Source organism: Ranitomeya imitator, chromosome 3, assembly GCF_032444005.1.
Source record: "Ranitomeya imitator isolate aRanImi1 chromosome 3, aRanImi1.pri, whole genome shotgun sequence".
In the NCBI taxonomy this organism is placed as follows: Eukaryota; Metazoa; Chordata; class Amphibia; order Anura; family Dendrobatidae; genus Ranitomeya; species Ranitomeya imitator.
The window spans coordinates 126,797,307-126,814,283 of NC_091284.1; the positions used below are offsets into that span (position 1 = coordinate 126,797,307).

At 43.4% G+C, this 16,977-nt stretch overlaps 1 protein-coding gene across 4 annotated transcripts in view; it reads right to left on the minus strand.

Annotated features, from left to right (window-relative positions):
* STX1A (syntaxin 1A) overlaps positions 1–16,977 on the minus strand; it is a 212,375-nt gene that overhangs the window by 24,461 nt on the left and 170,937 nt on the right. For all 4 annotated transcript variants that reach the window (XR_011319792.1, XR_011319793.1, XM_069761405.1 and 1 more), the window contains exon 4: positions 2,502–2,576. Coding sequence is in view for 2 of the 4 variants with exons in the window: in XM_069761405.1 (XP_069617506.1) it covers positions 2,502–2,576 (75 nt within the window). In the remaining 2 variants the exon portion in view is untranslated. The remainder of the gene's footprint in view (positions 1–2,501; positions 2,577–16,977) is intronic.

A 16,977-nucleotide genomic window follows, 5' to 3' on the forward strand; every position in this document is an offset into this window, starting at 1 on the left:
AACTCGACCTGCAAGAGAAGGAAAATAACTTTTATTATACTCAAGTGCAGGGCGGTCTGGTCCGATGGGCGTTGCTGGTCTTGGTCCATCGCCTTCCTCCTTCTTACGATCCCCGTCCTCCTGCACAGGCATACTTCTCTGCCCTGTTTAGGGCAGAGCACAGTACTGTAGTGCGCATACGCCGGGGCTCTTTGACCTTTCCCGACACCTGTACACTGCAGTACTTTGCTCTGTCCTCAACAGGGCAGAGAACTGCGCCTGCGCAGGAGCATGGTGCCGAGGAGCCACGTCATCCACACAAAGCAAGCAGGAGGACGGCATTCTGAGAAGATGGGAGGTGCCGGACCAAGAAGAGCAATGCCTATCTGACCGGACCCCCTAGTAGTAAGTAAAATAAAAGTTTTGTTTTCTTACAGGTCGGGTTGGGGGCTTATATACAGCATCAAAAATGCATGTAAAAACCCACAATGATAAAATGTAAGTACGGTAATCTAATTTACTTAAAGGGAACCTGTCACCCCGAAAATCGCGGGTGAGGTAAGCCCACCGGCATCAGGGGCATATCTACAGCATTCTGTAATGCTGTAGATAAGCCCCCGATGTTACCTGAAAAAGGAGAAAAAGACGTTAGATTATACTCACCCAGGGGCGGTCCCGCTGCTGGTCCGGTCGGATGGGCGTCTCTGGTCCGCTGCAGCGCCTCCCATCTTCATTCCAAGACGTCCTCTTCTGATCTTCAGCCACGGCTCCGGCGCAGGCGTACTTTGTCTGCCCTGTTGAGGGCAGAACAAAGTACTGCAGTGCGCAGGCGCCGGAAAGGTCAGAGAGGCCCGGCGCCTGCACACTGCAGTACTTTGCTCTGCCCTCAACAGGGCAGACAAAGTACGCCTGCGCCGGAGCCGTGGCTGAAGATCAGAAGAGGACGTCTTGGAATGAAGATAGGAGGCGCCGCAGCAGACCAGAGACACCCATCCGACCGGACCAGCAGCGGGACCGCCCCTGGGTGAGTATAATCTAACGTCTTTTTCTCCTTTTTCAAGTAACATCGGGGGCTTATCTACAGCATTACAGAATGCTGTAGATATGCCCCGATGCCGGTGGGCTTACCTCACCCGCGATTTTCGGGGTGACAGGTTCCCTTTAAAAGGAATCTGTCATTAAATAACACTATTAAAGAGGTGGTCCTCTACAATGTATAATGTGTCCATCAATTTAAACCTTTTAAATAAATATTTTTGTAAATACATACTGCTCCCATATTTGCCTGTGAGCGGCACTATCGCTGCTCCCTCAGTCTGCGTCATGTGACCTCGGCTGTAGCTGGCACTGACATCCGCTGATGTCACGTCAACTTCTGGACTCCCTTGCATCACCATCATCATCATCATGACCTAGTCGCCAGTACTCCCCCTGATTCACTGGGCTGTGGACGGAGTTTCACCGCACGTCACAGCCCAGTATATGGTGTGCGCTTTCCTGCTTTCCTCTGCTTTTATTGGCGACAGTCACGCACTGGATACTGGGCTGTGACATGCAGTGAAACACCACCCAGAGCCCAGTCAATCGGGGAGTACGTGCATCTGGGTCATGCCTAGGTGATGCTAGGGAGTCCGTAAGTTGACGTGATATCAGGGGAGATCAGTGGCGGCTGTAGAAGGGGTCACGTGTTGAGCGAGCAGTGATAGCGCCACTCACAGGCACATATGGTAACATAAGGTATTTACCAAAATACTTATTTAAAATGTTTAAATCGATGGATGAATTATACATAGTAGTGGATCACCTCTTTAACATGCAGATATGGGGTTAATAGTGTTCAGAGGCCATGGAGTCGCCGCACTGATAGCCCGGCTATTGGGAGGAAATATACATTGTTCTTCCCAGCAGCCTCCGGCTTTCAGTTGCAGAGGTGCGGCCGGCCCGACTTCAGTCACCGCTCAGTACATAGTGAGCGACGGTTGTAACTGCCCCTTAGCACTGACTGATAGCAGGCTCTGTACTGATGCATTACTAAGCCGGCTGTTAGTCAGAGCAGGGACGGACTACTGCCGCCACTCACTGTATACGGAGTGGTGACTGAAGCCGGGCCGGCCACAGCTCTACGACTGAAAGCCGAAGGAATGAGGAATAAAGTACATTTCCTACTGGCAACAAGGCTTTCAGTGCAGTGGCCAAACAGCTTCTGAACGCTATTAACCTGCAGATTATCCCTATATTTGCAGGTGAAAAGTGGTTTTTCACATGACAGGTTCCCTTTAATAGGTGCAGAAATGGTTCAGAGAACCTGCAACATCAAAAACCCATTGTGGGAATATAGCCTAACTTTCCAGACACTTTAGTTTTATTTTGTTTAGACACTTCTTTTTATATATTATATATATCTGTCTTACTCAGCATACGGCACCAAAGACAAGTTTCCTAACAATCACCAAAGCTGCTTGTCAAGAGAAAAAAAGAAGACTTATTTGGAGGAAAGATGGAGAGAGGTGGTGAGCACTCACTCTTCAGCTTGGAGCGGACCTTGTTGGCTGTCTTTTTGATGTCCGACATCAGCTCTTCAAGCTCTACCTTGGTTTCTGTGGAGAGAATTAGCAGGCTGAGACTAGGTGATGACAAGCAGCAGCTGTCCCATTATATACAGGAAGCAATAGCAGCAAGACACGGCGAGAGCGCTGATAGACCCACACCGGCAAGCAGCTCAAACGTGACATTAATAAAGGAATAGATTGCAGAGTAGAGAACATTATATTGGTAACAGCATTTATCATTTCACCAATTTAGTATTCTACAAAAATATCTTATCACGCGGTGTGCCGATATTTCTTAACTTTTCCCAACCGCAGGCTTAATTCTGCTTCACAAACAGCTGACATGGCTGGTCTACACTGTTTAGGTAGATTTACGACAGTATAAAAAATCATTCGGTTTCACCCAGAAAAGTGGGACTATTTTTTCTCATTTGACATCCATGCACAATCTTTTTTTTTCTTACAGTAGCAGCTATTAATCATGTGCAGAACCATTTACAGTTTCCTGCAAGGCACGAATCAGATTAGCTAAAGCTGACAATTAAAGCTTGCAAGAGACGTCAAGAGCAGTAAAAAAGGATCTTGGGGATATGTTATAGGATTTTTCCAGGATGAAAATGATGAAATGGTAAGAAAGGATGTTGAGAAGGCCGAACTTTTAAATTCCTATTTTGCATCTGTTTTCTCTCAGAAAGGAAATGTAACATCAACTGATCGTCACTGTCCTATTAAAGGAGTAATAAATTAATTCAAGTCTCCAGGTCCAGATGAATTACACCCCAGAGTACTGAAGGAAATAGCAGAATACATTTTTTAACCATTCTCCATAATCTTTGAAAATTCTTGGAGAACAGGAGAAGTCCCAGAAGACTGGAGAAGGGCAAACGTTGTTCCTATCTTCAAAAAGGGTAAGAAAGTGGACCCAGGGAACTATATGCCGGTGAGTCTGACTTCCATACCAGTAAAGATCTTTGAACAAATTATTAAACAACATGTATGTAAGCACCTGGATAAGAATGAAGTGATTAACCAGAGTCAGCATGGGTTTGTAACTAATAAGTCATGTCAGACTAACTTAATTTCTTTCTATGACAGAATCACTGACTAGGTGGGTCAGGGAAACGCTGTAGATATAGTATATCTTGACTTCGGCAAAGCATTTGACAAACTATGTCACACCATCCTCTTTGAAAAAATGAGTAAGAATGGAATGGACAAGGCAACTGTTAGGTGGATTCATAACTGGCTTAGCGATCGGACCCAAAGAGTGGTCGTAAATGGCTGCACATGCAGTTGGAAGAATTTCTCAAGTGGGGTACCACAGGGTTCTGTCCTGGGCACTGTATTGATGAAGAATTTGAGGGTACACTAATTAAATTTGCTGATGACACAAAGCTAGGAGGGACAGCTAATACTAGAGAAGAGAGAGGATTTAAAAAGATATAAATAAACTGGAGCCGTGGGCAGCAACTAACAGAATGGTTTTTAACAAAGAAAAGTGCAAAGTACTACATCTGGACAATAAAAATGAAAAAAGCATATACAGAATGGGAGGAATAGGGCTAAGAAACAGCACATGTGAAAAAGACTTGGGGATACTAATAGATCATAAACTGAACATGAGTCAACAGTGTGATGCAGCAGCAAAAAAAGGCAAATGCAATCCTGGGATGTATTAACAAAAGCATACAGTCTAGATCACGCAAAGTCATTATTGCCCTCTTCTCCTCTTTTGTCAGACCTCACCCGGAATACTGTGTCCAGTTTTGGGCACCACATTTAAAAAAAAGACATCAACAAACTGGAGCAAGTTCAGAGAAGAGCGACCAGAATCGTGACAGGTCTGCAAACAATGTCCAATGAGGAACGGTTGCCAGATTTGGGAATGTTTAGCTTGCAAAAAAGAAGTCTGAGAGGAGACTTAATAGCGGTCTACAAATATCTCAAGGGCTGTCACATTGTAGAAGGATCATCTTTATTCTCAATTGCACAAGGAAAGACTAGAAGCAATGGGATGAAACTGAATGGGAGGAGACACAGATTAGATAAAAGAAAAAACTTTTTGACAGTGAGGGTGATCAATGAATGGAACGTGCTGCCACGAGAGGTGGTGAGTTCTCCTTCCATGGAAGTTTTCAAACAGAGGCTGGACAGACATCTGTCTGGGATGATTTAGTGAATCCTGCTTTGAGCAGGGGGTTGGACTAGATGACCCACGAGGTCCCTTCCAACTCTATCATTCTATTTTACAGAATTGCAATGTATATGTAAAAAACGAATGCTGAACTGTGGCATCCAATTTTTTTCCTCAAACCCATAGACTTGAATAGCTGAGCCTCATCCAATTAAAGGAGGAAAATCGTGCGTGATGAGATTTTTTTCACATGTTGAACTGTTCAGTGAAAAAAATCGTTCATCTGCACGCCCCTATGAATAACGTTGGTCCAAGTGCAATCTGCTTTATTTTTACGGACAGCACTCAGACCGAAAATGCAGTCATGTATTAATCATTTCTCTAGGAGTTATGAAAACAGCGTGTCTCAGCCACTCAGCTATTCTGTTGAATAGAAGCTGATCTGCAGTACTCGGCAGTGGCTGCTACACATTCATGGGAGCTGTGCAGGACAGCCCTGTTGGATATTTATATCCGGTCACCACCAGAGATAAACAACTGATTAATGGGGGTGTCAGATCCTCACCATTCTAATATTGGTGGCCTATTTTATGAATAGGTCATCAGTATCATCTGACTGGACAACCTCTTCATGTACAAAACGCATATAAAGTATACGTAATGTTTCTATAATAGTCAGAAAATGTATTATAATACATATAATAATACAAAGACAAGAATAGTGCATGCTGAGGGGTGGAAAATTGCTTGCGTGCACTTGCATATAGAGTAATATTATTACCAATAAAATATGTCCACCTGAATGAGGCCTTAGGCCGGGGTCACACTTGCGAGTGCAATGCGAGAAATGAGAAATACATGCGGCTGCATGAATTTCTTTGCAGCTGTACGCTCCGGTCCCAAGAGCCGGCGGCAGTGCCGGGTATTGATGAGAGACTCGTGCGAGTTTCTCGCATTGCACCTGCAAGTGTGACCCCGGCCTAAGTCTCCCACACTGACAGCCACATCTAAAGAAAACAGATACCTCAACTTTCTCACTAAGGCTACTTTCACACTAGCGTTAACTGCAATACGTTAAAATGCGTCGTTTTGCAGAAAAAACGCATCCAGCAAAATATTTTGCTGGATGCGTTTTTTCCCCATAGACTTGTATTGGCGACGCATTGCGACGGATTTGCATACGTCGGTATACATCTTTCGACGGATGCGTCGAAATTAGGCAACACGTCGTCTGGAAAAACGTAGATTGCAACGTTTTTTGGCTCCGACAAAAAAACGTGTCTCGGCGCATCCATCGGCATGTGTCTTTGGCTACAATGAAAGTCTATGAGCGACGGATGCGTCGAGACACGTCGTACGACGCAATGCAGCGCTGCAATACGTTTTTTTCTACTGAGCATGCTCAGAAACAGGATTTTTTTTAGCTAATTGGCCAGACATCCCCAAATAGACGGATCCGCCGAAATGCTGTATGCGTTGCATACATTTTGCACTTTTTTGACGCATCCGTTTTTTCGGCAAAAAGACGTTTTTGTGACGGTTTGCAGTTAACGCTAGTGTGAAAGTAGCCTAAGTCTAAGGCTAAGTACCCATGACCATATAAAAAAAAGAGGTCAAGAGTTTCATCCAGAAAACTCGGACAATTTTTTTCTCACTTGTCATCCATATTTTTTTTTATAGAAGCAGCTAATGCTAATTAAAAAATTAAATACAGTTTAATTCCCTAAGTTAAAGAATTGCCCCCGATGATGCTTTGTTTCACTATCCCAGCATGCACTGGGATTCTGGGAATGGCATGGAATTTGTAATAAAAGTGTATTACAAAAGTTAGTAGATTATTGCATTGAATAGATAGGGTTTAGGATTAAAATAGGTTTTACTTTCGGACCACCCCTTAAAGGCTAAGTTCTCAAGAGCATAACAAAAGTAGACGATTTGTTATTTGCACTGCCATCTTCATGTTTACCCAATTTCCATATGGACAGCACACGGACCGAACAAACACAGATGTATACCGCGAGGGACATATTTTCCAATGTATTTATGTCAGAAATATATATTACTAAATCTGCTTCTGTATCTTATATATCTACCCATGAGGCTATTTATTAAAATATTCCCCAATAAAATAATGACTCGGATAAACGAATCCTTACTGCACACTTACAGATTATCTGCAACCCACACACTTTACACCGCAGCGGCTTTGGCTGGACGGAGATGCGGCCATAGCAGGTAAACCAATTAGCTTTGCTTTATTAAGCCATACATTTTCAGCAAACATCTCTCACAGGGCCTGCTGGTTCAGCTATGAATTTCCTTTTTTCAAGGTACAATGCAATAACCTTGACGGAATGGAAAATAATGAGACATTTACTAGTTGATAAGGTAGACTCTGGTGTAAGGCACAAGAAGAGCCGGAGCTCTGACTCCTCAAGTGGACATATTGGACTCGTGTAACATCTGGTGTAGGCGAAAAGTGCAACAAACCTGCAATGCAAATATGAAACCTTATTTGGTTCCCATAGGAAACTGCTCTACTTTTCTCCACATTTAGTATCAACTCTGTCGTCATATCGCATATAAAGGCAACAGTTGCCTTCAGTAAATTATGCATGCATTTATTAAAGAATCCATCGGTAACAGCATTATTTCAGTTCAGCTTAACCCCTTTCCCCCCAAGGGTGGTTTGCACGTTAATGACCGGGCCAATTTTTACAATTCTGACCACTTTATGAGGTTATAACTCTGGAACGCTTCCACGGATCCCAGTGAATCTGACATTGTACTTTTTGCAGCAATTCTGCAGCTGCTGGAGAAATTAGGTTATTTGCATTTTTTCATTGAGCTTTTGATGGTGTTTTCATTGCGACTTTATTGCAGCGATTTTTGGCTTTGTTGTTGTGTCATGTTTGTGTGGTTTTTTTATCTGTGGATTTTCTGCATGTAATGCAATTCTAAGGGGATAATCCACACATAAAACTCAGCGTACCTGCAAGAGAAATTCACATGCTGTGGACTTCACACACGCACCTCAAGTCAGTATATGGCATGTACTGCATTCCCTAGATTACACGATATCCACGTGCTTAGGAAATTTGTCCCAAAGTCCATAGCTCTTCTTCTTCATATAGATACTTTGCAAGAAATCAAATTAATTGTCATACTTTTTAGACACATCATCCAGACTGTTTATTTGTGAAACATTTTCATTGTTGGATACACACTGAGTAAAAATTCGGGAAATATAAATGTTTCATAAATCTTAAAGAAGCACTCCCATCTACATTTTTTTAATAAATGTGCCTATATGTATGTAATGTAGTACCCGGCTCACTCTATGCTCGAGCCAGAAGTTTCTTTTACAACAAAAGCCTATGGAATCTCGTCCCGACATTGTAATAATCACTTCCGGTCATGCAGAGCGCAGCATGACCCACAGAGTCTGCAGAGCGGTGATGTCACCGAGAAGACGCTGGACACCGGAGAGAGCAACGGTAAGAGAGTATATTATTACACTAGATCACATATACACACATCTAATACAGAAAAATTCCAAGGTACTTTATTTTTCGAACTTCTATGCAACATCATAATCCACAGCGCTTTATGGACATTATCATCACTGTCCCGATGGGGCTCACAATCTACATTCCCTATCAGTATGTCTTTGGAATGTGGGAGGAAACCGGAGAACCCGGAGGAAACCCACGCAAACACGGGGAGAACATACAAACTCCTTGCAGATGTTGTCTTTGGAGGGATATGAACCCTGGATCCCAGAACTGCAACGCAACAGTGCTAACCACTGAGCCAGCCTGCTATCCTACATTATTTCCACGAGATAATGTTTTCATTGATTTTGTTTTGGTGCCCAGGTATTGAACATTGTGATTCTATTGGGAAAAGAACCAAAGTATCACTACAAATGTTTAACAAAGTTATGAGCCATGATTAGACACATACAAGACAATAGCTAAAACTTAATATTGGGCAATTTATCCTTTTATCATAGGATACAAAGCCTCTGGCCTGCCTTACACTATCCGTATTACGCCCATGGATAGATGATTCTTGGTCTCTGAGTCACACTACAATTTATGACTATAGAAGCGTAATTATCTGCAAACATTTCAGTATCCACTATACAGCCACTGCCATATCATTTCCAAGAACAAAGCGCTGAAGATAAGAGGAGGAGGCTTTGATAAGTAATGAAACTGACAGATAAAAAGATTCTGGACTTGGAAAAGAGAACTATGGATAAAGGATGATGTTTAAACGGATAAAGAAGTGAAGAGAGGCAGACATCTACTGAGGACGGACACGCAGAAGAGATGGGGCTTTATTCATCGGTTTTTGTGCAGTTGACAACAGTTCCACATTGTTAAATAATTTAGCGATTGCCACTTGCACAGCGCTCTGCACACCCGGCTATCACCCTGCTTTCTAATAAATATTAGAGGAACCAGGAATTGTTCACTTCACTAAATCTTCAAAGTCTCAAAGAGCAAGAAAAGACGTTCTCATCTATGATGCTGGGTAAGGTGCAGGGAGAGAGCAAGCAAACGTGCAATTCACACATAATAAAGCAGCCATACAGTAAATTTGGGGATTCCTCTTGAAGACAACCACCCAAAATTACAGTGAAAAATGGTTTTCTAGAGATGTGGTCCTCTCCTCTGTAGGGCTGCTCGGTCTCATTTCCAGAGGACTACCTACAATGGTGTTAGTTGGAAACGGCAACACGTTCATGTAACAGTTTAGGTAGAGAACACAGTTGGTGCCTAAGAAATAATTTGGACATAAGCCACCAGAGATATCATAGCATTTAAGGGCTTGTCAGAGATAATGATAAGTCATTCCGAGATTATACTATATTTGCAGGCATGTCCTATCAAAAAGTGACCTTAAAAATTCTGCTCAAGCCCAGTGTGGCCATGTGCCACAGGCGCCATGAAAGGTGGAGGACATAGCCAGCCAGACATCTCACGAGCCCATGACCATAAGGAAGGGGCATAGGAGGTACTTGGCCGACAGTGGAGTTGTAACATGTCATGAGATTCTTCCAGGTTTTTAGGGTATATGCCCACGATCCAGAACTGGCAGCGCTTTGAACCCAGCACATCTTTGCCGTCTATTGAATGAAGGTGAATCCGCATGTGTTCATTGAACCGTGTGGATTCACCGAGTCCGATACATTGTACGGGTGACATTTCTCCTGTGAAGACTAGCGTCTTTGCAAGAGAAAAAGACATGCTGTAGTCTGGAAAGACGTGACACATGTCTGTCTCCACGGGTGATCCGTGGGCGTCGGTGCACGCATAGTGGATGGGATTTCTGGATGCTGCGGGTTGTACTCTGCACAAGTACGCAGCGTCCAACTTGCAGTGTTTACCGAATGTGGGCAAATACCCTCAGAAGTCTAAAAAAGAAAGCAACTAAGTCTAGGAAGGTTACATTATTGCTGTGTGAGCAATTGTACATGGCATATGCCTGATGTTATCGTGGCCTCTGAATGTGCCATGTGTTAGTGATGTGTGTTTTTTGTCCACTGCATTAGTGGCAGATGTGGCATCTGCAATGTGTTCCATGTGATAATGGCAGGTGTGGCATTATTCCAGTGTATTAGTGATGTGTGTGACATGTACAAATCCATTATTGAAGTGTGTACCATCGGGTCTGTGAAGCATGCTGCATGTGTTTTAGATTGTTAAAAATAATCTGTCAGTGGGTTTTTGCCACCTCATATGACAGCACAAAAAAGTAGCAAAAGAGACCCCGATTCCAGTGATGTGTCACTTAGTTTACTGGGTGCAGCAGTTGTGACACAATCAGAGTTTTTAGATGTAGCATAAAGCAGAGCTCAGAAAGCTGCCTCTGCTCAGACCACAGCTTTGCGTGAACATTGTATATAGGCAGTTAGCTGCTTATCAGTTCTGGGGGCATAGATTGAACATTTGGCACATGAGCAGTGAAAATCTCCTGCTATTAAAATGCTCATTATATTGAAATGTCCAGTTCATTTGTGATGTGTGTGACATGCATATCTTATCGGTTTCACTGCTCTGGCCAACTTGATAAAATTCAGACATCTGGTCAAAATCATAATAAACCAAAACTACAGACTTGCACTGACATAATACCACTGAACTTTTTGGCACTGAGAAGTTCTTAAAGGGAACCTGTCACCAGATTTGGCCAATAAGAGATAGAGCCATCACCTTTCAGGGCTTGTATACAGCATTCTATAATGCTGGATATAAGCCCCCAACCCAAACTACAAGAGAAGAAAAATAACTTTTATTATACTCACCTGGGGGGCAGTCCGGTCCGATGGGTGTCGCTCTTCTTGGTCCAGCGCCTCCCTTCTTCTTGCGATGCCACCCTCCTGCTTGCTTCATGTGGATGACGTGTCTCCTCGGCACTGCGCTCCTGCGCAGGTGCACTTCTCTGCCCTGTTGAGGGCAGAGCGAAGTACTGCAGTGCCCGTGTGCTGGGAAAGGTCAAAGTGCCCCGCTGCAAGCGCAAGGCAGTACTTTGCTCTGCCCTCCACAGGGCAGAGAAGTGCACCTGCGCGGGAGCGCAATGTCGGGGAGATTGTGTGGATGACGTTGGGACGCGTCATCCACAAGAAGCAAGCTGGAGGACGGGAATCGTAAGAAGATGGGAGGCACCGGACCAAGACCAGTAACGCCCATCGGACCGGACCGCCCTGCAGGTGAGTATAATAAAAGTTATTTTTCTTCTCTTACAGGTTGGGGGCAGATATACAGTATTATACAATGCTGTGTATAAGCCCTGAAAGGTGATGGCCGTATCTCATCGGCCAAACCTGGTGACAGGTTCATTTTAAAGAGTAATTGTCATTTTTATTTTTGTTTCATATACAAATTGTGTCTTCATAGAGGAACAGGACTAGAACTCCACCAATTGGAAGCAGTGATCCTAAAAATCAATACTGACTCTTTAACAAGCATTGCAATATGACAGAGTACGTGCCCATGATCAGGAAGAACAGTGTTTTGGATGCAGCTCACCTGCACTGTGTCCAAACCGCTACGTTCTACATTAGAAGCACAGTGGATGGGATTTATAGAAATCCCATGCCCACGGTTCTTCTATTTAACGCTGGGTAAACTCACGGTGCGGGTTAACAAGCTGCAGCATGTTCATTATCTGCAGCGGAGGCACTAGTAGTTTCACCCATAGCCATTCATTAGATGCAGTAACTCTGCATGGTTCACTGAACACCACATGCGGATTTACCTGCCTGATTAAAACGCAGAGTTTTGATGCAGTGAAAATACGTTGCATCCAAAATGACAGGAACGTAGCCTCAGGATAAAAGTCAAACCAGAATCTCAATGTGCAGACACGGTGTTTCAGGGTGTTGCCCCTGATCAGTGCAAAGTGTGAGATCTGATTTGTCTAGGTGAGGCGTTATGGACTGGGGTCTAAGGAGTAACTGTCATGATCCAGTCCAGAATTTGCTATCCTTTCTCTGGACTGGTCACGCGGGGGTTAATGCCCTCTACTCATTTTGGAGCTGGTTGGGCTTTTTCAGTCCTCTGCAGTCTGGTGGCCAGCGTCAGTGATAGTTCATTATTCCAGGCTAGAGCAGCTGACCTGTATACCCTGGTGATCCTTCTGCCTCTGACTTCCCATATTGTGTGAGACCTGTTCCCTATCCCTGACTTAGTGTTCATCTGGTGGTTTTCTTTACCGTGCATGACTTGGCCTGATCTCGGTACCCCGCCTCTTGCTTTCCGTCTCTGATACCTCGTTCCCCGACCGGCTTTGACTTCTGGCTTATACCCCTGACTCCGTCTTATGTCTCTCGCTTTGAATACCGTGCTCCCGTTTGGCTCTGACTTCTGGCTTGCCCCTGACTTCGTTCATTGCTGCTACCTCTGGTACTTCTGCTCCTGACAGTTTCTGACTCTGCTCGTCTGACCTCTCTTTCGTTACCTGTGACACCTGTGCGGCTGTTCAGAGCAGCTATGCTGTGAGTGTGCAACCTCTCTTCCCTCACCAGCACCCCCTGGTGGAGGTTGCGCTAAACTGCACTGCAGCTGCATCACAGTAACGTTTTGCATATTTGATTTCCCAGATGAGAACTCATAGCTTATAAATCTCCTCACTCTGACGTGTCAGGCTTGGTTTGTCACTCTCCACAAGGAGAAACGTTACCCCCTGGAACCCATTTTTATTTCAGAAATCAATAGCACATATGAAAATAAGTAACCTTGCAATAAATCTTAGCAGAGAAATCTGCTTCTGTCTCGTCCTGGACTGATCAGTTATTCTCAAAATTCTCAATTCTGAGGTATTTAGAACACGGTACCAAGATATATTTCTTTCCTGTATCAATTCTGAGGTAAAATCTTTTCTTTAGTGAATACAGAATTTCCTATTACTGAGATAGAATCTCATGAGTAGCAAATATCAACTCCTATAGAGAGGGGAAAGAAGGAGTTGGAAGCAGAAACAGACGTTCTGCTGCAAGTTCTCCTGAAACCAGAATTACACTTCTAGGCACGTTGCATTTTTGCTGCGTTTTTTATTTCCCGAAGGCAAAACCTGCTCTCTTGGCAGTAAAGAAGCTGCTTACAGGTTTTGCTGAATTACTTTTATTGTTTTGTTGCTGCACTTTTGCTGCGTTTTTATTGCTGTGTTGTTATTGTCTCTTGTGCAGGTTTGCCCAGCCAAAAAAGAATGATTGAACTTCCTTAGGTTTTTTTGCTCCAAAAACGCAGAAAAAACTGCTACCTGCGTTTTTTGCTGCCTATTTGCACTTACCCATTGTTCCCTATAGGTAAAAAATCGCTGCAAAAACAATGAAAAAAGTGACATCCTGCAGTTTTAGAAAACGTAGCAGTTTTCTAATTCGGTCCGGAAAATAAACCAAGGTGTGTATATGAGTTTTCTGAATTCTCATAGACTTTGCTGGAGCAAATGTGTGAACATAGAGTAAGGCACCAAAGAGAGATCTTAAAAAAAAAAACCTAAAACTAAAAGAACTAATTACAAGACTTTTGTGTATTACACTGGACAACTCCTCCAGATAAGTGTCGTGTCCTGTGCATCTGAGTATAAGTATTGTGATTTTCAGTGTTTTTAATTCCCTTTGACCGTCTCCATATGCATTTTTGCGCTGCACTTGAGATTTATCCTTTTAGAATAAAAACTGCAGATCTTCACCTTCCAGCCACCAGACATGTCTTGGCTCAGCAACATTTCCCGGCCTACAGATCATCCCTCAGAGAGATGACGTTGCGCGGCCCTGCGTGGGCAGCATTGTAGCAGCTGGGTGCCTATTCAGTAATGTCGGGCCTCCCGCAGTGAGTCACAACCTCCCCATGACATGCTCAGCAGCTGCCACCTGTACAAAGTCATGATTCACAGACACAAAGCCCTCGCCACCAACTAGCATAGGGAGCACCCACCCCCAGCCTTGATAATGCACCCACTCCCTCCCCTAGTGAATGTACACTCATGCCTTCGCCCCGCTTGTGGAATCCTCTCCTGGCATTTCCATGCTTGCATTTTCGGATAAAACAAAAATATGTTTTGATGTCTCGCAAGAGGAATAAACAGCAACTGTTCTGTTAGAGATAATCCTAAGGGAAGCGAAGAAGCAGAGTGATAGCGATGTGCTTTATAGTCACACAGCCGCAGTTGCATACTGGGGGGACTCATTACTGGTGCTGTGAGATGCATCTAGGAGACAGGAAAATGTGCTACATTTATCAAAATGGCATGCCGGTTTACAGCTGCATCCCCAAGAATGTGATTACCTAGGCCTGCAACGGGGATGAAGCATCATCCTCTACATCTAGAGAAAAGAAGGTTTCATCATAATCCCAGACACAGATTCTTTACTGTAAGAGAAGTGAGACGGTGAAACTGTTGGCCAAATGATGTTGTAATGGTTAATTCACTAATTATTTACAAGTAGGGCCTGGATACCTTTCTTGGAAAATATAATATTACAGATATTACAGGTTATGGGAACTAGATTATGCGAAGGGACATTGGTCCAGGGAACTAGTCTGATTACCGTATGTGGAGTTGGGAAGGAATGATTCGCCTAATATGGGGCAACTAGCATCTGCCTCGGGGATCTTTTGCCTTCCTCTGGTTCAACATGTTGGATTATAGGTTGAACTCGATGGACTTGTGTCTCCTTTCAACCTTAAAATTATGAAATAATTGAAGCATTTCACAACTTCCCTGTCACGTCCATTTCTCTCAACACTAAAAAGTCTACAAATGTGGGAGTTCCGGAATAAGGCAAGAGCGCCAGAATGTTATGTGCTGTGTCAGCCACACTGTCCTCCGTAAAGACCTGCATGAATCCACAGATTTGTCTAGGATGAACATTTTCAGTGTGACTTGGCTCATACTGTCACTATGCTGCTCTGTGGCCTCTCTACTAACACTGTCGCACCTCTACATCCCGTCCTTCACTTTGCTGCACGACTAATCCATCTCTCACCTCACTTTTCATCCACTTCTCCCCTCTGCAAATCCGTTCATTGGCTCCCAATTCCCCAACGTATTCAGTTCAAACTATTACCATGAACTTACAAAGCCGTCCATAATCTGTCTCCTCCATATATCTCCAAACTAATCTCCCGTTACCTTCCATCTCTCCGGGTCTCACAAGACCTTCTTCTCTCCTCCACACTTATACATTACTCACCCAATCGCCTCCAAGACTTCTCCCAAGCATCTCCCATCCACTGAAATTCTGCGACCCAGCATGTCCAATTATCCACCACACTCGGAACTTTAAGATGGAACTTGGAAACCCATCTCTTCAAGAAAGCCTGCACTGACCACTGCCACCTCACCACCACCGGAGCTGCCGCAACCCCCTGACCTACTGTCTCCTTCCATATTATCAGGCAGATATTACCATATTTTGTATGTGACCCCTTCTCATGTACAGCACCATGGAATCAATGGTGCTCTAAAAATAAATAATAATAATGTATTCACATTTTATATTTAACACCTTGGGAACAGATTGTCTCTAGGCCACGGTTCCACTATGAAAGAGAAGCTGTCACGTATAATAAATCTGCATCTGTATAAAACATGGCTATAGCTAATGTCCGGTAGATATTCTTCTATTTAATGAAGGCCAGTGAAAAATAAGTGTATCCTATATATTTATTTATGGAACATTTTAAATAGGGGTTCTATATTTGGGAAGTTTGAGGTAGGTGATCACTCATTGTCAGAGAGCAGCATCAAGGAAGATCATAAATGAGTGTTTGTCAACCCCAGTCTTCAAAAGCCCCCAATAGGTCATGGTTTTGGGATTTCCATAGTATTGCAGGTGATGGAATTATAAAAGCATTAGAAATGTCCACAGGTTTTCTGTATACTATACCCCTTAGTAAAGACCAGAACAAATAGGCACTAAATAAAAAGACCTATTATCTCTGGAAAAGTATGGCTGATTTTAAAGAATAACAAAACAGAATACGCAGGGGAGCAGCAGGAATAAAATAAGAGCTACTGACTACTTTTGACCTGGTGTCAAGTACTCTTTATGGGGAATGTACCATGAAATGTTACACTATTCGCCCCAACTGCGGCAAAACCTTAGTGAAAATATCAGCCTAGAGTAAACTAATCAAAAGATGAGGTACACTTTGATAAACTTGGCTCTTCTTCAGATAGTCTAAGTTTACACCATCTTAAAATTAGGATTAGTAAATTTGCCTCAAATTTTTTTCTTACAGTGATAATCATTGGCAGACAATTGAGGAAAAGAATAAGAAGTATTAAAATGAGAAAACTGCACATTTTTTTTCCAGGAAAAATAACCTGTTATGCTATGAAATGAGAACATTGAAATTTATGGGCAAAATGCAAATTCGGACACAGACTACTATTCTCACTGAACTGCAGGGTATTCAACTGTTAGGACCTGGATGATCGCTTACTTCACTCCCATGTCAGGGGCATAACAACTCCTAAGTCTACTCTTCAGGTCTAGTGACCTGCCTTGGATGCCGGCTACTAGAGTCACATGCTGCCTTTCCCCCAGGATGGCTTCCCACTCTACTACTGACAGAATGAATCCTAACAGATCCAACTGATTTAATTTGGTTCTTTGAGGTTTCTTTGTGACGTGACTGCTGTTGAGACACCAACACTACAAGCAGAGATTGGCTGCAGAGGTCAGATGTTGTGTCAACAAGACATTACAAGACAGGAAAAACCGATACCGGTGGGTGACTAGGGTAGCATTCGTATGATAGTGGTAGGGATTGGGAAGAAGAGCGTTACCCCTTA